At 50.8% G+C, this 24,544-nt stretch overlaps 1 protein-coding gene and 2 long non-coding RNA genes across 4 annotated transcripts; 2 read left to right on the top strand and 1 right to left on the bottom strand.

Moving 5' to 3' along the window:
- On the top strand, positions 1 to 12,334 carry LOC140689438 (uncharacterized). The gene is made up of 3 exons (XR_012064375.1): positions 1 to 399; positions 11,569 to 11,679; positions 11,761 to 12,334. It is a non-coding gene; the product is annotated as an uncharacterized lncRNA (long non-coding RNA).
- LOC140689439 (uncharacterized) lies at positions 8,054 to 20,824 on the bottom strand. 2 transcript variants are annotated; one of them, XR_012064377.1, is made up of 3 exons: positions 20,481 to 20,824; positions 11,427 to 12,068; positions 8,054 to 10,442 (listed from the first exon to the last, which is right to left on the bottom strand). It is a non-coding gene; the product is annotated as an uncharacterized lncRNA (long non-coding RNA). The 2 variants fall into 2 exon arrangements; XR_012064376.1 differs by having other exon boundaries at positions 11,427 to 11,668.
- Positions 19,554 to 24,157, top strand: ZNF703 (zinc finger protein 703). The gene is made up of 2 exons (XM_072950276.1): positions 19,554 to 20,316; positions 21,309 to 24,157. Exons 1-2 carry the CDS (start codon positions 20,074 to 20,076, stop codon positions 22,836 to 22,838), a joined length of 1,773 nt encoding a protein of 590 aa, XP_072806377.1. The 5' UTR covers positions 19,554 to 20,073; the 3' UTR covers positions 22,839 to 24,157.
- Positions 24,158 to 24,544: the final 387 nt, after the last annotated feature.

The raw sequence follows: 24,544 nt of genomic DNA, 5'->3' as shown, positions 1-24,544 counted from the left end.
GCACAAACATCTCACTCCAGCTGTGTTCCTGCCACTGTTGCCAGCACAACGTGACTTGGAAGAAGGGCGGCTGCCCCATCCAACGTGGTGGGTCCACAGGAGCATCTGCCCGCCCGTCAGCACTGTGAACTGTCCGGTCCTGCACCACTCATCTGGTGAATCCCAAAATGCTTTTCATCCCACGCTAGTCTCCTTTTTATTTTATAACCCATGTGGGTTTCAAAGCTGGTATTTCCAGATGCATTAGTTTCAATACATAAGATCTATAAGATACGTTTGCTCGGGTGACCAAGTCATCCTAGTTTGCTCAGGACCATCGTGGTTTGGGCACTGAAATCCATGCATCCCGCAAAGCCTCTCTGTTTGGGGCAAACCAGGACAGTTGGTCAACTTTTAATGGTATGTAATCATCATCCTCTGCTGACACGTATGTGTTTAGATGAACAGGATGAAAAGCTCGGGAAAGAATGTTTAAGTGATTGCAATTCTGGAAAGTTCTTGTAGGGACCAAAGTTATGCCCAGCAAGATAGACACAGGCATGGAACGTGGCCAAACCAGGTCCACCCACCATCCCCACCCCAGATCTCATGGCGACCTCAGTGCCGAAAAGCATGACTGCAAGTCAGCTCCCTTTTTTCTGGGCTCCCTGAAAGTCTCTTCCATAAATATTTTAGATAATTTGCTAAAGGAGAAAGGAGATCCGGGCAGTGGTTCTCAAACCACAGCACACTTAAGAATAACCTGAAAAACATGGTAAAAATGTGACTTTCTGAGCCCTATACCCACCTCAGCCCAAAAAGTTTAGCTTGGGTGGGAGTGTCCAAAGAGTTGTCTTTAACAAGAACGCCGAGGGGTCCTGATGCACGTCGTGGGTGGAGCAGGGGAGGGTGTGAGAGTTGTTCCCTTTCTCAGAGCAAGTAAGGCAGAACCGTGCAGCAAGGAACTCTTAGTGTGAGGACTGCTGTTTGCCAAAAGGCACTTTCCTGTAAATCTGGAGATTGTTGGAGCACCCAAAGCAAAGCCCATGAGGGTTAATCCAGGTACCCGTGCTCCACGTACACATACGTGCTTTGTCGTGTACAGATGAGACCGCAGCCCTTACAGTGACACTGCGGAACAGGCACTTGATGAGCATTTATCCACATGGATGAAACGGTAGTGTGTGTTCATTAAGAAAGGGTGATGGGAGTCAGAATGGTGTTTAGCTGGCTGTGGGCATGTGGGGAGAATGGCCTGGGAAGGGGCATGGGGGAAGCTTCTGGAACACCAGTAACATGCCCCATCTTGACCTCAGTGTGGTTACATGCGTGTATACTTTGTAAAAATTAATCAAACTGTGTGCTGAAGTCTTGTGCATTTTACTGTATTATGTCATACTTTAATTTTTTATGTTTTTTAAAAGCAAAGGGATAATAAACACAAAATTCAGGCTAGTGGTCACTTCCAGAGAAGAGACCAGGAAACAGGACAGAAAAGAAGCACACACAGGCTTTAAATACACAAACATGATGCAAACATACATTCTTTTGTGTGTATCAAATGCCACATTAGAAATTCTTTTAGTAAAAACAAATCGTTCAAATAGTTAAAACTCAGGTGCTGAACGCAGGAAGAATTTCTCAAGAAAAATTAATATGAATGACTTCCAGTGATATTTAAATCCAGGAAGACCGTTGCATTAATTGAATAAGTGTCCTTCGAGCATCACGCCAATTGTCCCTTCAAGAGACCACTTTGTACGAGGTAGAGCAATAATAATGACAGGCATTACTGAGCATATTCTGTCTGTTGGGTGCTGTTGTAAATGCTTTACATGCATTTAATTGTCATATAACCCTATGAGGCCGGGGCTGTTATCACCCCAATTTAACAGATGGGGAAACACACACAGGGAGTTCAAGTGATTTGCCCGTGGCCTCACAGCAGGCCAGCGGGAGAGCCAGCATTTGCAGGCTGGTTTTGAATTGCAGTCTGGTTTCAGAGCCTGGCTCACTTAACCTCTGCACCACTCTGCCTCTTGCAAGAGGCAAGTCTCCAATTTCTGGGAGTTCTCAACCATACACGACTCCTGACAAGGCCTGAAATGGAGTTCCAGAGTTTTCCAACACCTGCCTCCTAGAGAAGGAGTGTTGTGATGTGTCTGCAGTCACAACGGCGATGAATTACATTGTCATTACCGCCAATAACAGTAGCAATAAACAGGAAGCCCACACTGCATGATATCACGGAGCAGGTTTGAAAGTTGTCATGACTGAAGAGTTAACATGTGTCTACATGCCAGACTTTCAGTAAGAAAGAAGTAACTTGGTAACTTGGATAAATTCTCTTTTCTCGCTGAGCTTTTTCCTGGCTTTTCCTGGCTTTAAACCATGCACTCGATTTATTCACAACGTGTGTCTTATCTCTCCTCTGGTCTTCCTTGCCAACTTGTGCACAAAACTTAGACATTGTAGGTGCTTAGCAAATATGTGTGTGATGAGAGCATACATGGCATATAGATAAAGATGAGGTCAGACCCTGGGGTTCTTTGTCAAAGCTTCCACCTACCCTTTGACCTGGGCCATCAAATTCACTGCCATATTCCCGGGACTCAGAGAAGAGCCTGTAAGGTGGTAAATATTAAATACCAAATTTGGGTTGAATGAGTGAAAATACGAAGCATGGATAATTCTCCCACACTGTGAAGTGTCTGTGTCCCACTCCTCATCTCTGGGAAAGGTCTCACTGACACCTGGGATGGGTCAACGTGTCTCTCAACTCGGGAATGAGGAACTGGCTGCCGCACTGCTGGGTCTTGATGGTGGAATGAGTGAGTTTACAATGGAGTGATGGGCAGCTAGCTTGAGAAAACCCTGCACACTGGCCCAAGCCTGTGGCCGTGGTGGTGGCCTGTCTTTGGGATTTGCAGTGAGCAGTTCCTGCCATGCAGTCTGGGGGAGGATGGAGACGGTTGTAAATGTCTTGAGTATCTTTGAGAATTTTCTTTTTATGGTTTATGAGATACAATGGGATAAATGTAGAACACTGTCTACATTTAAGGTGATAGACTTTACCTTAAAATTACCACCCTAGTGTCAGCTAGCATCTCCATCTGATCATAGAATTACCATTTCTTTTTTTGTGATGAGAACGTTTAAGATATGCTCTCTTAGCAACATTCACGTATATAATACAGTCTTATTGACTATAATCATCATGCTGTAAATTAGATTCCCCAGAAGTTAGTCATCTCGTAACCAGAAGTTTATATGCTCTGTTAGCCATTCTAACAGGTGATAGTTCATTGTGGGTTTGGTTCGCATTTCCCTGATGATTACTAATAATGAGCGCCTTTTCATGTCCCTGTCGGACATTTGCTTACCTTCTTTGGAAAAATGTCTATTTAGTTTCTCTACCTATTTTTTTCCCAACGGATTGTTTGATTTTTTTTTTTTTGCTATTGAGTTGTACGAATTCTTTATATATTTTGGATATTAACCCCTTATTAGATACATGATTTGCAAATATTTTCTCCCACTCTGTAGGTTGCCTTTTCATTTTGTGAACGGTTCCCTTTGCTGTGCAGAAGCTTTATAGTTTGCTGTCATCCCACTTGTTTATTTTTGCCTTTGCTGTCTTTGCTTTTGGTGTCAAACCCAGAAAATCATCACCAAGAATGACTGACGTCAAGGAGCATGACACCTAGGTTTTTTTCTAGGGGTGTTACGGCTTCAGGCTTTAAGTTCAAGTCTTTTTTTTTTCATTGAAGGATAGTTGATTTACAATATTACATTAGTTTCAGGTGAACAACATAGTGATTCGGTATTTTTATAGATTACACTCCATTTAAAGATATTATAAAATATTGTCTATATTCCCTGTGCTTACAATATATCTTTGTGGCTTATTTATTTTATACCTAGTCGTTTGTACCATGTTCAAGTCCTTAATCCATTTTGAGTTGATTTTTGTGGATGGAGTAAGACAGTGGTCCAGTCTCCCTCTTTAGAATTTTCTTTCTTTGTCTACTAAGAAGTCACCACAAGTTCTTGGGCTGGGCATCCAGCCCCATGGCAGAGGGAGGGGAGGAAGTCCCCCTGCCCAACTTCCATTGCTTGTTTTCTTTGGGGAATTACTCCTCGAGCGATGGGGAAGCCATGTGACCGCCCTTTTTAGATTTGAAACTTCACGAGTCAGGGTGAGCTATACCTTCGGGCACCTCTGGAATGGGCGTTTGGGGAAAGACTCTTCTTTCCTTTCCTGAAATAGCATGCCTTGTTCTTCCAAACTGGACACTGCACCTCCTTCCTCACTCCTCCCCCGCCCTTCACCTCCTCCCCAGCCCCTCCTTCAAGCCCAAAATACAGCTGTCCTCTCTCCTCTTCTCCCTACCCTGCCTCCTTCTGGTCTGCAGTGGGGCGGAAAGCCAGAGCTTGATCCCCAAAGCAGAAAGAACCTGCAAAGCAGCCCTAGAGCCCGGGAGAAATGCCCTGGAAGTGGTTCTTAGGACTGGCTCAGCAGAGCATCAGAACCTAACATTCAGTCCCTTTGGTCTGTTCAGATCCATTCATTGCAGAAAACCCAGTTCTGGCCGTCACGTGTTTAGATGTCTGATCCAGAGCATCACTCCGCAAAGCACCAAGCTCATGTCCTCCCACCTCCACCCCCTTGGCTCAGCAACATTTGGGGGTTGCGGTGGGGATAGGAGGACCCTAACCTAGATCACTCTCTGACACAGACTCAGAACCCAGTGACCAAGAAGTTCCTTCAGACACCTCCTTGTCTTCTACAAGCATCTATTCATTCCTAACATTCGGGGTGAATTATGGCTCCTGTCTCCACTACTTTGGGTGTCTTCCAATCACTTCCACCCTTGGCCTATATTCTCAGGCTCTCTCTCCACTTCTGTTCTGTCTCCTTCAGTTTCCTTCTGTCTCTGTCTCTTTGGGTCTCTCTCTGCCATCACATCCCCTGACTCTATGCCTCTGTCTGTCCCTGGGTCCTCCTCCATCCTCCGTCTTCCGTCTTCCGGGAGACTCTGGGAAACGCTTGAGCGGGCCGCTCGGGGCGACAGCGCTTTCATCCCGATCCAGGTGGCTAGAATCCAGTACAGGATTTACGGTGCCCTGACCCTGAGCCGTCAAGAAGGAACAGCCAGATTAATGGGGTGGGCGGGCTGGGGTAATAATCGTTTGTTTGATGTGACAAGCCTGATAGGCGTTGATTTACTTACAGACTGATGGGCTTTTAATTGAGCACCTCCATCCCAGTCACTTCAAAGGCAGGGGAAGTTGACAAGGGGCCCCTTTCACGGAGGACTCCCGGTGACTGACAGCCCCCCTCTGCCCACGCTCCGCTCGCCCCGGATTGGGCCCGACAGCCCTTGACCCGGCCCCTCTGGCAAAGTAACACGTTTTTCTGTGCAACTCAGAAATGGCCTTTTGTCTGCTGCCAAGGAAGGCAGGCCCTGCTCGGAAGGGCCCGTCTCCCCGAAGGATGAGGAACGGAGGGGAGTGGGAGATGCTGAGACGGTCCAGGAGGGGACCCGGGGGCGGAGCGCGGACGCCGGCCGATCCTGCGAATGCTTCGTGGCTTTTCCCTCTCTCGCTGGTCCAGCTCTCCTCACCGCCCCTCTTCCTCCTTGTCTTCGCTTCCTCCCTCTATTTCAACCCTTCTCTTGCTTTACCCTCCCCAGCTCGAGGCCTCTTCCTCCTCCTCCTCTCTCTCCTCCCACTTCCTCCTTCCTTCTTCTCAGGAAAAGGCCAGAAAAGGTGGAGTCGGCTTCTGCTGTCCCTGGAGTGTCCTGTTGACACCAGTCCCCTCCCCGTCCCGGGCGGCCACCCTTCTCCTCTCGGGCTGCAGGCGATGAGGCCTCAGACAGGGACAGCCTGGACCCTTCAACCGTGCAATGAACAGGGCCACAGACCTCTGTGGCCATCCCATTCTTGTTTGGTCTAGAAGAGGCTTTGATAATAAACATTTCATCCTGTCTGAAATGTTAGAAAATAGTCTTTATTGGGGAAGTACCATCAGAGTGGATTTGCTTTGTTTTTATCAGTTTGTTTTGTTGTGTTAAGTCCTGGTCTGCAGGCTGCCGGTCTTTCTCTGCTCCCTGAAGATACGCCCCAAGCTCTCTCCCAGGGTCAGCTCACTCGCTGCTGCTGGGCTGGGGTCAAAGGGCCCGAGGCAGTGAACACTGAAGGCTCGGCCCCCATCCCCACCCTGGGGGCAGAGTCCCTGGACTCTCCAGGGGTCCCCAGCAGCCCCCAAGCTTCCTCACTAGGTTGGGGGTCAGTGAGACACACCCCACCCGACCCACAGCCAAGAGGAGCTTCAAGTTCCAAGTCAAGCTGCTTTAGTGACTGTGGGAAGCCTCATTCCCTGAGTTTTCTTTTTCCCCTGTAGTAGCTGGTCCCAGATCCTACAGCCAGGAAGTGAGAGAGCAAAGGGCCCAGCCAGGACAGCAGTGATAACTCACATTTGCATAGCATTATTGAGTTTGGAAAGTACATTCACATATATTATCCTAATTGATCTTTCAAGTGCTGTGTGAGGCAGTAAGTACAATGTCGCTGTGCCCTTTCGACACAAGCTAAAATTGAGATTCAAAGGCTATCGTGTTCCCAAGAAGCAAAATAGGTCTCACACCCAAGCACTCTCCATCCAAGCTGGCTGCTTCCTTCACCACGCGCCTCCCTGCAGCCCAGAGACTATGGTCCTGTTCCTTCGGAAGCTGCATTTTCTTACTCCAAATGGGTGGTTCATTCCTGTTTCTCTCCTTTATTTTCCCCTTTTCCAGGTCCTCCCCCAGCTCCCCACCCTCCTGTTTGGGTGTCCAGGGACAGAAGCTCCAGCCCTAGCATTGAGGCCAAACCTCTCCCTGTGTCTCTGTCCCAAAGTCACTTCCAAGCCTTGCCTGAGAGCATGATGGTCCCTTAAGATCTGCTTCCCTCAAGGCTCATCCAGTGTCCACATACATACGCGACACGCCTGTGCTTTGAGTTCTCTGCTGTTGGAACGTGTCCACACAGGTTCTCACGCCTAGCATCTGAAGATCCACCCAACAGATCTTTCAGAGCCAAGAAAACATGTGTCTCTCCTAACCTGCAGGAGGGGTAGCCTCTACTACAGAGCTAAGCTCAAAGGCGAGGCTTTTGAGAAACATTATCTCTCCCTTCTTTGCTTCTAAGCCTTGGATGTATTTCCAGTGATGCATTTGATGTTCCGAGATACAATGATTTGTCTACATGTTTGGTCCCCTCACTGGAGTCTGTGGGCAAGTACCTGTCTTTTCATCTTACATCCCCAGTGTCCAATGGTGAAACTTTTTTTTATTAAAGTATAGTTGATTTACAATATTATATTAGTTTTATGTGAACAACATAGTGATTCAGTATTTTTATAGATTATACTCCATTGAAAGTTATTCTAAAATAGTGGCTATATTCTTTGTGCTGTACAATATATCCTTGTAGCTTATTTATTTTATACATAGGAGCTTGAATCTCTTAATCCCCACCTTTATCTTGCCCCTCCCCACCACCCTCTTCCCACTGGTAACCACTAGTTTGTTCTCTGCATCTGTAAGTCTGTTTCTGTTTTGTTATATTCATTCATTTCTTTCATTTTTTTAGATTTCATATATATGTGATAACATAACATCTTTCTCTGTCTGACTTATTTCACTAAGCGTAATACCCTCTAGGTCCATCAATGTTGTTGCAAATGGCAAGACTTCATTCTTTTTGATGACTGAGTAGTATTCCATTGTATATATATATATATACACCACATCTTCTTTATCCAGTCATCTGTTGATGAAAACTTAGGTTGCTTCTGTGTCTTGGCTATTGTAAATAGTGCTGCTATGAACATTGGGGTGCATGTGTCTTTTCAAATTAGTGTTTTTGTTTTCTTTAGATATATGCTGAGGAGTGGAATTGCTGGATCTCACTGTTCTATTAACAGTGAATTTTTTTTTTCATGGATGAATCATTTTATTCTACCACTTGAGAGTGGAGACCTTTCTAAAGTATAAAAATCAGGGCTAGAAGTCATCAAGGAAACAACTGATAAATTTGATCTACAAAATTTATTTTTACATATTTCATAAATAAAGTCAAATGACAAGAAACAAGTATGTGAGGAACAGTTGTGCAAATACATGTGTAATAATAATATTGACATCAGCATTACTCAGTGTAACAACAGACCATTTGGAAAAAACAGCCATTAAGAGGGACCAGGTAAGTTAATTTCCATCCTGCAACAGAGAAAATGTTGCTGAAATGATCATTGCTGAAAGTTTCAGTGGAAAACAGTAGAGTCAGGCAGCCTGGAACACATTCCCAGCTCCCCTGCTCACCAGTAGGAGCCCTTGAACAGGTCATCTAAACGGTCTATTGTCTCTGTTTGCTCATCCATAAAATGGGGCCAAAAAAGCATCTACCTCGTAAAGTTACTGTGAGAACTGAATGAGTTTATAACATATTTCATCTAATAACCTACATTACACCATTATCTCAGGTCCAACAAAGAAAGAAAAAAAGGCTGAAAATCTGTGACACAGGCTTTTAAAAAAAATCAGTGTCAGAGATGTTTAAAATGCAAGGAAAAATGTATCTTAGGATTGGTGACACGTGTCTGTGCAAAATACAAAGAAGAGAGACTGTGCACAGTCCACACAAGTGAGCTACTGTCTGTTGTTGAATTTCATTCTCACAAGAACTCTGTGATAGGTGAGTTAATCCTCATTTTACAGATGAGGAAACAGAGATTCCGAGTGGGCTGACAGAGCCGTGAGCCCCCACCTGCCCTTGAGGTGCTATAATCCACAGTTAATATGAGAGCTGGCAGCTGCCTGCCAAGCTACCAGGGAGTTCAGAGCTGGGTTTTGTTCTCAATTGCATTTGCTTTCCTTAATCTCAGTGTTTCCCCCTCGGGTGTAAATATTCTGCTGCCTCCTCCCCCTTCCTCCTTTATCCTTGGCTCTGATCTGGTTACTTTTCTGCTAATGGCTTCAAGTTTTACTGGACCTGGGTTTCGAATTGTAAGGGACCTCAAATCTTTTCTGGAGCAGGAGGGATGCAAATAACTATAAAGGTAAAAGTCAGCTTTTTAAGATGATACGTAGCCAGTAAAAGTGAGAGAGAAAATGCCCACGAGGACGCATAGGCTCGGTGCCAGTGCCTGGAGAAACTGCCCACAGCCCTCCCTGCAGTCCTCCCATCGAGGGACGGTGATGCCAGGTGTCCTCATAAGAGCACACAGCTCAGCTTGCCCTCAAGCTAGGCTGTCTGCCACACCTGACTCTTTTCCCATGACCCGGTGAGACACTGTGGATTGGAGCTGGGAGAGGTGACTGGGGGCAGGGACCATGGGGGTGGGAGAGGGGACAGTTAACTTTTCTACGACTTTCGCTGGTTCTGCTTGGTACCACCCCACCTCCACCTCCAAAAGAAGCATCTCTTTGAAAGAGTGTGAGTTTCTAGCTCGCCATTGCAGTGAGTCTGAGGCAAGGGAGGGCATCCCGTTAGCTCCCAATGGAACAAGTGTAAAAGGTCTCCTGTTGTTGTTAACATCAGAAGGGGAGCTTTCAGGACATATTTTATTGGGGGTTTGTAGCAGTCTCCCCACCCCCCCAGCCCTAGTGGCTGCTCAGGATCCATGGCTGTCAAGATCACAGAAAGATGCCACTCACCCCGTCTGTTGCATTTCCCCAAGAGAGGAATCCCAGTATTTCTACCTCTTCTACCAGACTTGTGATGCTCATGGTAAAAGATAAGGAATAAACTAGGACCGAGTATTGTACTGGGTTCTTCTCTCCCATGTGAGGAAGCCACGAGCTGGCGAGAGGATCGTATCTATGAATTTGCTTGGGGTTTTCGGGATGGAGAGGCTTTTTCTGGAATTTCAACTCTCTCACATGCTCTGAGACCTGTTTGAGTAAAGAGTGGGGCTGAAAGCTGGGTGAAGAAGGGAGTTTGGGGGAGGGGACAGCTCAGTGGTAGAGAGCATGCTTAGCATGCGTGAGGTCCTGGGTTCAATCCCCAGTATCTCCATTTAAAAGGAGGAGGATAGTTTAAAAAAGACAATTGCATTAGGGAGCTTTGCCATGGGGCACAGAGCGTGCTATCCCTCGGTACTGTTCTTCCTCCAGGACCAAAGAAAATGTGCTGTTTTGCTATTCGTTCACGTACATGTAGTTCAGCTCTAAGTCATCCAAGAAAGCAGCCACACACCAAATCCCTTCCGATGCCCTCTGTATCCAAGACTCTTATGAGATAATCCTTTTAATGGAATATTTAAGAAATGGGATATAAATCAGCAACCTTTTATCTCACCTGAAGATTCACACGATGTACGTGTCTATCTACGGGCAGATGGTAGCCGGTGATTTTTGGCGTAGATGTCCCCATGTTTTTAGGCTCTATACTTTTCCAATATCCAAATCTATTTTTTTCTGGGTACAAAAATATAAATTTTAGAGATCAGAGCCCAGAAAACAGAGGCACCTAGAGACATTTCAAAATTAAAACACACATCCCTCGGAAAAATCTTTTGTCATTTGCAACCAACAAAAATGCCTATTGTTATGACTCGCTCATAAATAACTTGATTTTGGCATATGCTTTCATACCAAACAGAAGATGAATAAATTAAATTTGATTTACAACCTTTTTCATTTTTATTAGCACTGCTCTGAAGAGTTTATGTAAAGGACGTGCCAGAGCAGTTATGCCAAATGTTTTAAGGCGTTGGTATTGATATTATATAAATTAAGGTGTTTTAATTTGCATTCTTTAATTAACTAAATACTGGCAGAAAAATAAAACACAAGGGCAGCCCTGACTTATTGCCTCTATTAAACTGCTGACGTCTCCGAAAAGATGCTTTAAGTAATCCAATTCATTCGGAGTGGGGGAGGGCGGGGGGATTAACACTCTCTTATTTGGCAAAATATATTGGGGTTTAAAAAACCAATATCCTGCTTGGCTGGCAGGGTGGTTGTGGGGGTGGGGGTGTTCCAAGAAGGTCTGAATTTGTGTCCCTGAGGAAGAAGCTGACCAAATGCTCTAATTATCCATCCTGTTCAGGTTGGAGCTGAAGGGCCAGGGTAGCGCAGCCCTGCCAGTGGGTGTGGGCAGGCTCCTGAGCACAGGGCCCTGCAGACCTGGGCTGGTTGGCTTGGTGACTGGGGGCTATATTATGGCCCATCTTGGAAAAGGCAAGCTGGCTGAATTAATCCAATGGTCCAGTGGATCCCCTAGCAATATAATTATGTCTAGAAACCAAGGAAAAAAATAGTCAAAGATCCTTCAGTGGAATTAGCTGCTTCTGGTCCATCTTTTCCATCACACACAGGACCCCCAGACCACAAACAAGACTTAAAAAAAAAAAAACAGTTTCTGAAAAGCCAGGAGTGATCTAATTCCTTTCCACCTGCCTGGAGTCCTGTCACCACCTCCAGAGGGTTTTTTTGAATTCACTCTTATGGTGGAGACTATAGCTTCTTTTCCATCCAAGGTCTTCCTTTCCCCTGCTTTCTGGATTGTTCTGATTGTTGCTGTTTCTCCTCTCCTGGTCAGGGCTCATCTCCTATCACTTCCCCTCCAGACTCGTAGGGAGGACCCGCTGTAAGGCGAAGGTTACCACCTCCGGTGGTTGGCCAAACGAAAGTGCTTGCTCCTGAAACACAGGTGAGAACATTTTATTTCTCTTCCCTGCACCCACCAGGAATGAGCCGTCTGCACGAGCTCTGACTGTTCTACCATTCCCAGAGTGTCCGACTTTAATTCTCTGCCTGGACCGAGAAGCATCACGTCAAAGGCGGACCTGTTGGGACTCAAGGACGTCCGTCAAGCTGACCAGAGACATCACCCAGGGAGAGGCGGGGTTGGGGAGTCGAGTCTACCTTCCTCCTCTGTTCTCACTGCCTCTCCACCTCCATCCACGTGGTCCCTTCTGAGGGAGCCCAGTCAGAAGCAGTTCAAGGGCAACGCAAGCCCCCTGGTCCAGACCTCTGAGTCCTGTCGCCATGCAATGTCCCCACCCCAGCTTTCTTCCTGGATGCCTTTCTTTACTTGCTCTAGGAAGAAAGGATGGATTCCAGCTTTTAATAAGGAAAATACTGTTCTCCTCTGCCAGCATCCTACCCCCCTGCTCGTCCCCACCCCCACCCCCACCCCCAAATCGCACTTCCCCAGCATTTCCCATCTTGCAGCTCTGTCAGTTGTTTAAAAACAAAAACATGTCTCCTGTCAGAAATAAGACTGTCACTATGCATTTTGACTGCAGTGGTGAAAAATTCACCCAGGGCCTGACGTGGAAGAGGAATAAACATATGGAGAAGGACCCAGTCTCCTGGTGGTTCTTTAACTACTGTAGCTTTTCTGGTTTGGATTGTGTGGGTTATTTTTATTGTTATTGTTGTTGTTTTTAATCATTTGTTCAATGATTTATTTACTTAAGGAAATGAATGAGAGAAACAAAGACGGACGGACAGAACAAGTTCGTGTTGAACGTTATCAAGAGAGGCATTGGGAGGGGTGGCTCAGGGCGCCCGAGAAAGGTCTTCAAGACGTTAGAATTGTACTTTAGACAGCCTGGAATGTTCCTTTATCCTGATTTCACAGCCCATCAACACCCGCCTGCCCAGTCCTGATGGGGTCCTCCCAGCGTCTCATGGTCAAGGTCATGCACAAAAAGTGAGACTCGGTGGCTCCAGGAGGCCCAGGCCTTGGAAGGAACAGGAAGGAACAAGAGAAGGGCTCAGGCTGTGCATTTTTGCACTGAGAAGCTGCGGGTCCCACAACGCCTGGGGACTGGGATACCCAGCTGCCCTTTTTTTTTTTTTTTCCTGGATAAATGGTTGATAAAGCAGAAAATTCTTATTCTCTCAACCCTCGTTGAGAAATCATATGTCCACGCCTTTTGGTACCTTTGAATTCTGCAAGGAATACTTATTCAAAAATGGAAAAATAAAAATAAGAAGGAAGTGAAGACTGCTTATCCACCTTGGGGAGTGCTCTTCATCATAAATAGATAAGTGCACTCTTCCCCAAAAAATGAATCATAATTTAAATCTACTTTTAAAGAGAAGTGATTTTGTAAATCCCCACTCTGAACAGACCACTAGACTTGGATACTTCCAGCCATCAGTTTGGTTGGGACCCCACCTCTCAGGTTTCCTTCTCCCAGCAGAGGCTGGCAGAGGGCCACAGAAATAAACACTCCTCGAAATTGTTCTGACATCTTGGAATTTGGTTTTATCAAATCCAACCAGTGGTAATTGGGCCACTGCCTGAGCAGCTCTCCCCTTTGCTCTAATCATATTTGTTGAAATGAATTTGGAGCTACACACCCCCAGCTAGTTGGGAGCCCAGCCTAGAAAAGGGCAGGCTTTGGGCAAGTTTAGAGGTTTATCCGCCAGAAGGAGGCGGGACCAGAGAAACATCACCACCTTCATGGCTGAAGCCCACGGAAGGGTCAGAAGCAGGTGGGACATCCGCCCTGTGCAACTGAGATACACTTTGCCACCACGATTCTCCTGGGGGCCCAGTGGTTCCAGCTGGGGGGTGCTCAGAGCATGGGGGGAGAACGCTTGGGTAGACTTGGTCCCTGCTCCCCTCCACTCTGCTCTTGGACTCACCTTATACCCCAATGAGAGATGCTATGTGAACACACTTAGGATAAATTCATCCTGGCACCCAGAGTGCTCAGTAAATGTGGTGGAATCTGAACCCAACTTAGAGCAAATGCACTTTAAAACAGTGGGCAACTGGTCCAAACTCCTATATGAAAAACATGTAAGCTACAAGGATATATTGTAAAGCACAGGGAATATAGCCAATATTTTATAATAACTGTTTTTAATGTTTAGCCATTTTTTTAGCAATTTTTTATTTACTTAATGGAGTTCTTGGGGCTTGAACTCAAGACCTCATGCATGCTAACCACATGATCTACCACTGAGCTATACCCTCCCCCCTTATAACTTTCAATGGAGTATAATCTATAAAAATTGTGAATTACTATGTTGTACACCCGAAACTAATATAATATTGTAAGTCAACTGTACCTCAATTTAAAAAATAATAAGTAAAAATTTTTTTAAAAAGTGGGCAACTGAACTACAGGGTACTGAGCAGGATTTAAGTTAGGGCTTCCTGACTTTTTCTTTTAATCTGTAAAAGAAGCCCACGGCAGCCCAAAGGAAAGGGCTGCCCTGCCTTTTAGGAGCAGGGAATGTGCGTGCCAGGGAGGTGGGAGGCCAGGACTGGCCGGCTTGCTCTCATCCTTACTGTCGTGGGATCACCTCGGGCCTGCACCTGCCAAGCGGCCAATAAACAGTAACTGGATGAATTCCTTCACTCTAGCCCAATCCATCCAGTGAATGTTTGCCTCACTTCCTTCTCTGCCTCAGTTTCCTCTCTACGTTAGTCTCCTTCCTGGAGAGGAAAAAAAATCCTGGTTGCAAAGACCAGCGTTCCCCAGAAGACGGTTGAAGTCTGAAGTTATTTGCTTCCCATTTCTTCTGCTGCTCTCTCCCCGGCTCCAGCCTCCCTCGTACTCAGCCCTGCCCTCAACAGCCTGGCCCAGAAACAGCTCTGTGCATCTGAATCTCGGTTCTACACTTTCTGACTGTGTCACTTGGGCAAGTGACTGAATCTCTCTGGGCCTCAGCGCCTCGTCTATAGAACAAGCATAGTAATCGTCCCCACCTCATCTGTTTGTACAGTGAGAAAAAAATGAGTTATTCCATGTAAGAGACTCCGAGTCTGGCACACAGCAAGGCTCAATCAATGGTATTATTTACCCCGGGTAGCACATGAACTGCCAATCGCATTTGAGGTGTTGGCGGACTACGAAAGTATGATCCCCCCCAGCAGTATTTGCAACTTAAAAGAGGAGTCTCCAAGGAACTTGAAGGCCCAAAGGAACAAAGTAGTCGAGGGTGACGGCCCAGGGCTAAGGGTGATGTATGGGGCGGGGCAGATGGAGGGAGAAGAACTTCAAAAGCACACCTCCTCCAGCCCCCTCTCCCGCCAGCCCCGCCTATCTCCCTGGGGCTGATAGGAGATAAACGAAACCACTTCTTCAAAGCACGCTGCTCAAGGACCAGGATCAAACATGGGGCTGGAAGATAAGCTTCAGTCTACATTTCCTTTGTCCATCCCTTCCCACCAAGTCTCCAAAGGAAATTAAAGGGGGAGGAAAAGTAGTTAATTCCTCCTTCTTTTATCAGAAGGTATCACGGCCCCATCCTCCCTGCAATAGGCTGGGATAGGAGAACCAGGGAGATAGGGAGGCCTCTCCTTGCCTCGCTGGCGGGGTTGCTTGACTTTAGACTCCCCCAGCTCTCAGAGTCCCATTCTTCATCTAGCAAAAGGGATAAAAAAAAAAAAACTGCCGAAAATAACTCAGCATCTTGTGAGATGATAAACACAGATTTGGGAAAAGATCCTTTAACAGGCTCATAGGGTTGACATCATGCAAAATGCTAAGTCATCCACCATGAGTCTTTTTGCTAATACAGTGCAGGAGATAGAAATAAACAGCCCTCCATATGTAAAATTCTTCTTCATTCACCAACAAACTATCATGGGGCGTGTAGGGCATTCAGACTGCCCGGATTCACACCCCTACCTCTTACCAGCTGAGGCTTGGGGCAGGTTACTAAACCTCTCTGTGCCTCTGCTGCCTCCTCTATGAAACGGGGTAACAATAGGGCCTACTTCTTTGGGCTTCCACAAGGATCAAACGGGATAATTCGTGCAAAGTGCTTACATGAGTGTTTGGCTTTTGGTGTTGGCTGGATGTCATTAAACACCCTGGAAGGCAATAAGAATACAGAGAGGATGAGGACAGTAGAGAAGCAGTCCCAGTCCAGCGGGAGAATGGAAGTAAATAAATAATGGCAGATGACCTTGGATGGGTGTAATAATGGAGCAGAATCGGAGTTGTGAGAACACTGGAGAGGGGCTGCTGGAGTGGGCTCCTCTGTAAGGCTGGCTTTGCCTGACTCATGCCCCTCTGGCCTTCTCAGGCCTGGGGCTGTGATAGGACGGACGGAGGCAGGGCCTCCCAGGGCCCTGAGCACACTGCGCTAAATCAGGGCTCCTGGCCAAGGCAGTAATTACCAGCCGCTGAAAGATATTAAGCGCCAGGGAGGAAAACCAAGTCCTTCATGAGGCAGACTTTTCAGAGTTCTTACAGCTTGTTTAAAAAAAAAAATGTAAATAGTTACCCAGTGAGATATTATTTCATGTTGTAGCCATTAGGGTTTGAGTGTTATGCAGAGAGAGGCGATCATTCAGGCAAATTCCGCCTCAGCCAGGACTGAAACTCGGCATTAACCCCACACAGCAAATCTGCCACCTCTCCGCTCCACCTGACTCAGGCGTTTTTTTCCCTGGGCAGCAAGTTTTATGTAAATTGACATCGTGAAAAAAAAATCTATACATATTCAGAATTTCCTAAAGGATTTTCTTGATGGCTTCTGAGAGGCGATTTTTTTAAGGCCATAGTTGGCTGGAGGGGTGAGGGGTACCCTCCTTTGGGTGGAATTCCAGGCCGGCTGGGGTGTTCTGGTGGGGGCTCAGGGCTCAGGGCCTCCGGATCCAGGTGTGCAATGGCTGTTCTCCAGAGCAATCCCCCACAGACACAGACGATCACTTACCTGGGTTTTTGTGGCAGGTCCCAGACGTGGGACTTGCATTGTCTGGTCTCTGCCTCCCAACCCTGAGGTGACCACTCTTGGGTTTTCTACAGGAGGAAACCGAAGCTTGGGGAGGTTTCCTCACCAGGGCCACAGCAACCATGTGGTTCAGAGGCCCAGCTCCCAGAGACCTGACTCCAGTCACGTGCCTTTGGGTAAGTGACTAAACCTCCCCACTCTGTAAGTGGGGATGATAAACAATGATAACTGAAGCTTATCGAGTCTGACACACCCAGTTGTCATTCTCTACCACATTGGCAGGGGGCATTCTCAAGCAGCCCTAGTGGAACGGCACCCCGCACTCCCAGGGCTCTCTGGGAAGGGCCTGGAGAGAGGGCTGTCCCTGAGCCACACGTCTGCCACTTTTCTGCAAGCGGAGGACTTGTGCGCTGAAAGTCCGCTGTGTCTCACATGGCCTTCTCAACCACATCCCATCACCTTCAATAAACACGGCCCAGCCCAATACTAAGCCTTATTCCTTCCCAGGTGACAAGCCATTCCTTTGAATACGGCCCTTGCTTTAGGCCACTAGGGCCCCATTTAGGATTCTGTGGAGGTTAGCATTTCAGCTAAGTGAATGTCAAGTACTGATTGTAATAATCATCTAGTATCTTTTAATTAGGCCTCTGGCCTGGCTAAGTGTGGTTTTCTATTTTCCCTTCCAAGACAATCAAATGGATCCGGCCAAAGGGGCCCTGCTGCCCTCATCAGCACCCCAAAGGGAAGGGTGCCTCTACTCCCTTGCTAGCACTTTCCAGGAGCAGGGGAAACAGGCCTAGTTTCCACCTAAGTGTTGTCGGCACCCCCTGTTCCTAGGGATTAGCTGTGAGCTAAGGGAGTGGGTTTTTTAAGGACAGTATATGATGCCCCGGGCAAACTCCCCAGCCTCCAGCTGGGCCATGCTGTCCTCACCTCCTCCCTTCTCCCTTCTTTCACTCATTCCTTACCTTCTTCCTCCCTTTTCCTGACCAAATAGACTAAATATTTTATCACCCTCCATTCTCTCCTCCCTTTCTGCTGCCTCCTGCCCCTCTATTCCTCCCAAATTCTGAAATGCCTTTGTCTCTCTCCCCTCCCTTTGCTCCCTGCTGATTGTCCATTAATCATCCCTAACACACATCTGCTTGGGTCCTAGCAGTTCTTGGCTGGTGCTCACAGCTGAGCTGGTTACAATGATCAAGAAGGAGTCTTTCGTCTTTTCCTGTCTCCTAGCTCTCCTCTCTTCCCAGCTCCTCCTGCTCCTCCAAGGTGCCCACAAAGGCCCACCTGCTTCCATTCTGGAAGTTTCTCCCAAGGGCCAGCTGGTCTTGTCGGCTGAAGCAGCCCTGCAGTGGACTTCAAACTTGGTATTGGCAGTGGCAGGGATGTCACAGTACCCAGAGGCTGGCGTGAGCAGATTGAGGGTGCGGGGGATAGGGACCACTATGGTAAAATAAATGGGGCCACCCCCTGTCTTGTACCCCTCTTGCTGCGGTATGGACTACATCACCCAGTCACGGCATCCCTTGACATTCACTGTAATCTGATAATTGAGGTAGGGAAAGCCTGAGTCATTTCTATACATACTGCACCCCTAAACAGACGGATCCAGGGAGTAACTGCTATGGCCTGGGAGTGGTGCCTGTTGCCTTCTTTATTGAGCTACAGGTTCGTGACTGCCACTTGTTATTTCTGATAGTTGTTACTGTCTGTTGGAAGAACCCCTTTGAAATCATCTATCCCCATCTTGGGTTCTCATAGGATCTCAAGGCGTTAATGAAAGAGTGACAGTCAGGGACCAGTAGTCCTGGAAAAAGATGCCCCCAGTGACAGGCCTGACAATCGGAGTGATGGATTCAGGCTGGGAAAGTGGAACTCTAAGCGAGGCAGTGACACCAGCGCGCCTCCACCGGTCGCCGAGAGCACGGAGAAGTGGTCTCTCCCCGGAGGCCGGTGCACAAAGGACCAGCTTCACCTTCTGATGGGCAGACCAGGAACTTTACGGTTCTCAACGTCAGGACTATGACTGTAAAATCTCTGCCGAGTGCGAAGCTGCCGATATAAGCTTTATCCAGAAGACGTAGGGGGAGTGGGTTGGAGGAGGGAGATACTGTTATTTTTTATAAAAAGTTTTTATTCCAAAACTTCCGTGGGAAAACCTAGTGTATTTTCCCCCGCAAGAAGAAAAGGATGGGGGAACGCATCTCTGGAGTTTGTATCGACGTGCAGCACTTAGAGAGATGCCCCCTCCTCCAGAGAGATCCCCTTCTCCTCCTGGGTCCACCCTACCCCCGACAAAAGCAGCTAGTCGCGGTGCAGTGAGAGAATTTATGCCTCTAAACAGGACATTGTAAGAAACCTGAAACACACCCAAACATCGAACCTATAAATCAGTGCGCAGGCACCGCGCGCCAGGCGCGCCCTGGCGGTGCGCATAACCTGCGGAACCGCGCTTTATCGCGACCATCTCACCCCGGAAGGGAGTCCTCAAACTTGCAGGCTTCGGACAAGACTGGCTCAAAGTAGTTGGAGCGGTTTACGCCGCGCGCCGAGAACCATGGATGCGTCCAAGGCTCGGGCGCTTCCAAATGAGCACACCCGGGAGAAGCCAACTAGGGGAAGAGAGCTGGACCGGAGATGAGTCCGAGCAGCGCCCGAGCAGGGCCCGAGCAGAGCGGGGGCTCTGGAGGCGCGGCCAGCCCCTAGGCGGCCTGCGGGAGAGGCTCGGCCTCGGCCGTACTGGAGCCGGAGCCCGGCGCTCCTAACCATCCACTCCACCCCACCCCTCCCCACCCCCTCACCCCACCCCAGACACCCACGGCCTGGCGGGTGCCTGCCCCCGCCAGCACCACCCCCCGGAGGTGCGAAGACAGAGGGGAGAGAGACAGGAAAGCCAGCGGAGGATAGGGCGCAGAGCCCAGGGTCCCGGAGAAGTCCTGTCCTCCCTGGGACCCCCGGCAGGGGCGGCCCAGCTGGGGGGAGGGGAGGAGTACGGCGAGCGGTAAAGGCCGAGGCGGTGGCGGCGCGCGGGCGAGGCCCCTTTAAGGCTCTCCCCTCCCACCGGCAGCGCCGGCCTCCGCCCGCCGCTCTCCCCGCCCCGGGGTCCCGGCGAGAGCTGCGATTGGGCGGGCGCGGCGATCCCTTTGAAGTGTGGCTGCCGATCGCGGCTATTTGACGTGCGGCTCGCGGAAGGCAAAGGTTTTTGTGTTGCTCGCCGGGGCTAGAGGCGGCGGCGGCGGCGGCGGCGGCGGCGGCGTCGGTGGAGGAGGGGTGGAGGCGCGGCGGCTGCTGCACCGCTCTCGGTGCTGCGGAGCGAGCCCACCCGCTCCGGGAGCTCGCCTCCCCGGAGCTACCCCCTCCCTCCCCGCCCCCCCAGTGGCGCTGCCTCCTCCAAATGAGCGATTCGCCCGCTGGATCTAACCCAAGGACACCCGAAAGCAGCGGCAGCGGCAGCGGCGGCGGCGGGAAGAGGCCAGCGGTGCCCGCGGCGGTGTCCCTCTTGCCCCCGGCGGACCCCCTGCGCCAGGCTAACCGGCTTCCTATCAGGGTCCTGAAGATGCTGAGCGCTCACACCGGCCACCTCCTGCACCCGGAGTACCTGCAGCCGCTGTCCTCCACTCCCGTCAGCCCGATTGAGGTCAGTCTCCTGGTCGCTGCCCGCCCAGCGCCGGCCCCATTCCGTCCACCACTGCTGGGCCCACGACCCTGCTCCCTGCGCCCCGGGCTCCGTGCGACGCTCAGGTCCGGCCACACTGGCGGATGGAGTGAGGAGGGACGGAGAACAGAGGGATCCGAACCCACCTGGTTCTCCCTAGGCTTCTCCGGGGAAGGTTCCCCTTCCACACTCGCCTTGCCGAGCTACGTGTTTTCTCCTGGATTGGGTTTGCTCTTGGATTCTCCACTGGGTCCTTTACTTTTCCTCGGCACCCAGTTTCCAGGCCAGAGATGATCTCTCCTGGGCCTTTCCTGCCCCTACGCCTCCACCAGGGTTTGTTCTCTTTGAAGCCCAGTCGCCCCCGTCCCACTCCGCCTCTGTCCCATCCGGTTAGAGCGCCCTACGCCCAGGCACTCCCGATCCCAGGTCTTTCTTCCTCCCACTTCCCTGGGTGCCCTCCCCGGGAGGGAGGGGCTACGAAGAGAGCGCCAACGGCAGCACTGGCTTCCGAACGCGCGTCTCCCCGCTCCTACCCCGCGGCGCCACCGCCAGAATCCCGTCCCAAGCGAAGTTCCCCAAACTGAAGGAATAAGTTTTTGCCTAGACAGAGAGGAGGAGGAGATTAGAGGGAAGGGGGGCGAGTCACAGCCCCTCCCCCAGCCCCGACTAGAGAAGTCACCTTCTCCGGCGGTGGCCTTTGGTAGACTACTTCCACTGCCGTTCCCCAAAGCCTGTGGCGCATTACAGGACCCGGTGGAGCAAGGGATCCCACCGACGACGGTTAGTGTGAGCGCAGATCCTCCAGCTGCCCCGCCCGCCCAGCGCTCGCAGACCCTCTCTCCAAGGCCTTCCCGCTCCGTCGCGCCGCCTTGCGAGCTCCCTGAGCCCACCCAGTTCCCCAGCGCCCCGCTTGCCTGATCGGCGGGTCTCTAGTCTCACCCCCTTCTCCCTCCCCTTGCCGCTGTCTCCCACAGCTGGACGCCAAGAAGAGTCCTTTGGCGTTGCTGGCGCAGACTTGCTCGCAGATCGGCAAGCCGGACCCGCCGCCCTCGTCCAAGCTCAACTCGGTAGCGGCGGCCAACGGGCTGGGAGCGGAGAAGGACCCTGGCCGCTCCTCCTCGGGCGCCGCCTCCGCGTCTGCTGCCCTCAAGCAGCTGGGGGACTCCCCGGCCGAGGACAAGTCCAGCTTCAAGCCCTACTCCAAAGGCTCCGGTGGCGGTGACTCCCGCAAAGACAGCGGCTCTTCCTCCGTGTCCTCCACCTCCTCCTCCTCCTCCTTGTCCCCCGGAGACAAGGCGGGTTTCAGAGTCCCCAGCGCCACCTGCACGCCGTTTCCCCCGCATGGAGCGCCGGTCTCCGCGTCGTCGTCCTCGTCCTCTCCCGGTGGCTCCCGGGGCGGCTCCCCGCACCACTCTGACTGCAAGAACGGCGGCGGGGGCGGCGGCGGCGGGGAGCTGGACAAGAAAGACCAGGAGCCCAAGCCCAGCCCTGAGCCTGCAGCCGTGAGCCGCGGCAGCGGTGGCGAGCCGGGCGCGCACGGCGGCGCCGAGGCCGGAGCCTCCGGGCGCAAATCCGAGCCGCCCTCCGCTCTGGTGGGGGCCGGCCACGTGGCGCCAGTGTCGCCCTACAAACCGGGCCACTCGGTGTTCCCGCTGCCACCCTCCAGCATCGGCTACCACGGCTCCATCGTGGGCGCCTACGCCGGCTACCCGTCTCAGTTCGTGCCTGGCCTGGATCCGAGCAAGTCCGGCCTCGTGGGAGGCCAGCTGTCCGGGGGCCTGGGCCTGCCACCGGGCAAGCCTCCCAGCTCCAGCCCGCTCACCGGGGCCTCCCCGCCCTCCTTCCTGCAGGGATTATGCCGCGACCCCTACTGCCTGGGAGGCTACCACAGCGCCTCGCACCTCGGCGGCTCCAGCTGCTCCACTTGCAGCGCGCACGACCCGGCCGGGCCCAGCCTGAAGGCAGGGGGCTACCCGCTGGTGTACCCCGGGCACCCGCTGCAGCCCGCCGCGCTCTCGTCCAGCGCCGCTCAGGCCGCACTCCCCGGCCACCCGCTCTACACCTACGGCTTCATGCTCCAGAACGAACCGCTGCCGCACAGCTGCAACTGGGTGGCGGCCAGCGGGCCGTGCGACAAGCGCTTCGCCACCTCGGAGGAGCTGCTCAGCCACTTACGGACTCACACGGCCCTGCCCGGCGCGGAGAAACTTCTGGCCGCCTACCCGGGGGCCTCGGGCCTGGGCAGCGCCGCCGCGGCCGCCGCGGCCGCCGCCTCCTGCCATCTGCACCTCCCCCCGCCCACCGCCCCGGGCAGCCCCGGGTCGCTGTCATTGCGGAGTCCACACACTTTGGGGCTAAGCCGGTACCACCCCTATGGCAAGAGCCACTTATCCACGGCCGGGGGCCTGGCCGTGCCGTCCCTCCCCACAGCCGGACCCTACTACTCACCATACGCGCTGTACGGACAGAGACTGGCCTCAGCCTCCGCGCTCGGATACCAGTAACTACAGCCCTTCCTCCCACCCCGACCCTCCTCTTCTCCCCGCACCCCCACCCGCCTCCGCTGCTGCCTCCACTACCGCTTAGCCCTGCCGGATCCCCGCCCAGACCCTCCCCACCGGACTGTGTATTTATTTACTATAATGTTAGCTTACAAGCTGGGAATATAAGTGCATTAACGGCCCACACGAGTCAATGGTATGCAAAAAGTCCGTCCCCCCTCCCCCAAATAATAATATTAATCACGCAAGTAACTACATGTCCCACCCCCTCTTCCTTTCTTGACTCTTTTTCTTAGATGTAAGTTTTAAATCTTTTTCCTTTGGCTTTTTTTTTCTTTTTTGATTGGTTTGGTTTTTAGGGGGAGGAGGGAGAGTTCGGGTTCTTTTTGTTTTGTTTGCCCTTCCTGGAGATTTTCTTGCATGCTTCTTAACTGTTCAAACTACATTTCTTCCATCTCTTTTACCCCCTCTTTCCCCTTCATTCCTTCTTGTTTCCGTCCATTTGAGGTTCTGTTGTTTTTTTTTTTTTCTTTTGTACAAGTAACAGAGAGGAGGATTTTTTTTTTTCGGTAACTCATTTGGGGGTGCAGGGAGTGGCCTTGGGAGCTGGAGGTCTTGTGCTTTTATTAACCTGGAACTCTGCTCTGTGACTCCTCCCTTGCCACCCTCTCCGCCCAGGGTCCTTGGTCTTCACCCTGGCCCTCAAAATTAGAGTCTTGCTCCCCTGTCTTGCTCTGAGCAGGAGTCAATGGCCCGAGAGGCCTCCAACAGAGCTACTCTTCTTCCAGGCCCCAGACACCCCGGTGGTCACACTGCCTGCTGGTGGGGGACCTGCAGGGCTCATCTTACTCAAGTAAAAGTCCTAGAAGGCCCTGCTGGCATGAAACTTTGCTCGTATAGTTTGCGAAGTGCTTTTATAGCCATTGTTTTTTGCTCGGTCACTGGGGCAGTGGTCCCTGTCTTGGCGGTAGGGGCTTGGTGTGTGATTCTTGCTAGATCCTTCCAAAGCAGACCAGTGGTAGTATCAGCTGGCAACACACCCATGTTAGCGCTTTTGGGGGAAGGTGGGAGAGTCAGGGAGCACACGGAATGCAGCAGTCCCCGTCGCCCCCTCCCAGGCCTGACCCAACAGAACCCCCAAAGTTGGCCGTGGGCTTCCTCAGTTACTAGGATTGAAGACTTCAGCCCCTGGGTCTTCTCCTCACACCCTCCCTCCCTCCTGGTCTTATGCAGCCGAGCGGGGGCCGCGGGGTCTGTTTGGGATGAATAGAGCTCTCCCTTGGTAAGACTTATTTTGTTAATAAATGGAATACTTGGCTATATTCACACCGTGGTGTGTTTCTCTCTTGCTCAGCCACCGTCCTTCCAGACACATAAGCAGACGCCCTTCTTTTACTCTTGTTTAAAATACCTGATGGTCTCCTCAGATTGCCATTCAAGGACGAGTTTAAAAAAGGGGAGAGATGAAAACAAAACTTCTGCCAACGCGTTACAAATAACATAAAACTGCCCTTTTTTTCCCCTCAACTTGGTTATTTAGCTCCCAGCCTCACTTCAAAGGCCTTGACATTTCCTGGGGACAGGGTGGAGGGAGAGTGTAAATGTGGATTTTCCTCTGGGCCTAGATTCGAGGTGCAAGGGGCTGAGAAGAGAACCAGGACCCAGGGCTCAGAACATTCTTGGCAGCACCGTCCCGGAGCCCTGCGGGC

The sequence above is a fragment of the Vicugna pacos genome, chromosome 26 (assembly GCF_048564905.1).
Source record: "Vicugna pacos chromosome 26, VicPac4, whole genome shotgun sequence".
In the NCBI taxonomy this organism is placed as follows: domain Eukaryota; kingdom Metazoa; phylum Chordata; class Mammalia; order Artiodactyla; family Camelidae; genus Vicugna; species Vicugna pacos.
This window is presented reverse-complemented; position numbering and strand designations above follow the sequence as displayed.

Excerpts from the sequence above, each read along its gene's own strand:
- ZNF703 (XM_072950276.1), top strand. The coding sequence starts at position 20,074 with ATGAGCGATTCGCCCGCTGGATCTAACCCAAGGACACCCGAAAGCAGC. Across the intron at positions 20,317-21,308 it reads CTCCCGTCAGCCCGATTGAG|CTGGACGCCAAGAAGAGTCC; the intron begins GTCAGTCTCCTG and ends TGTCTCCCACAG.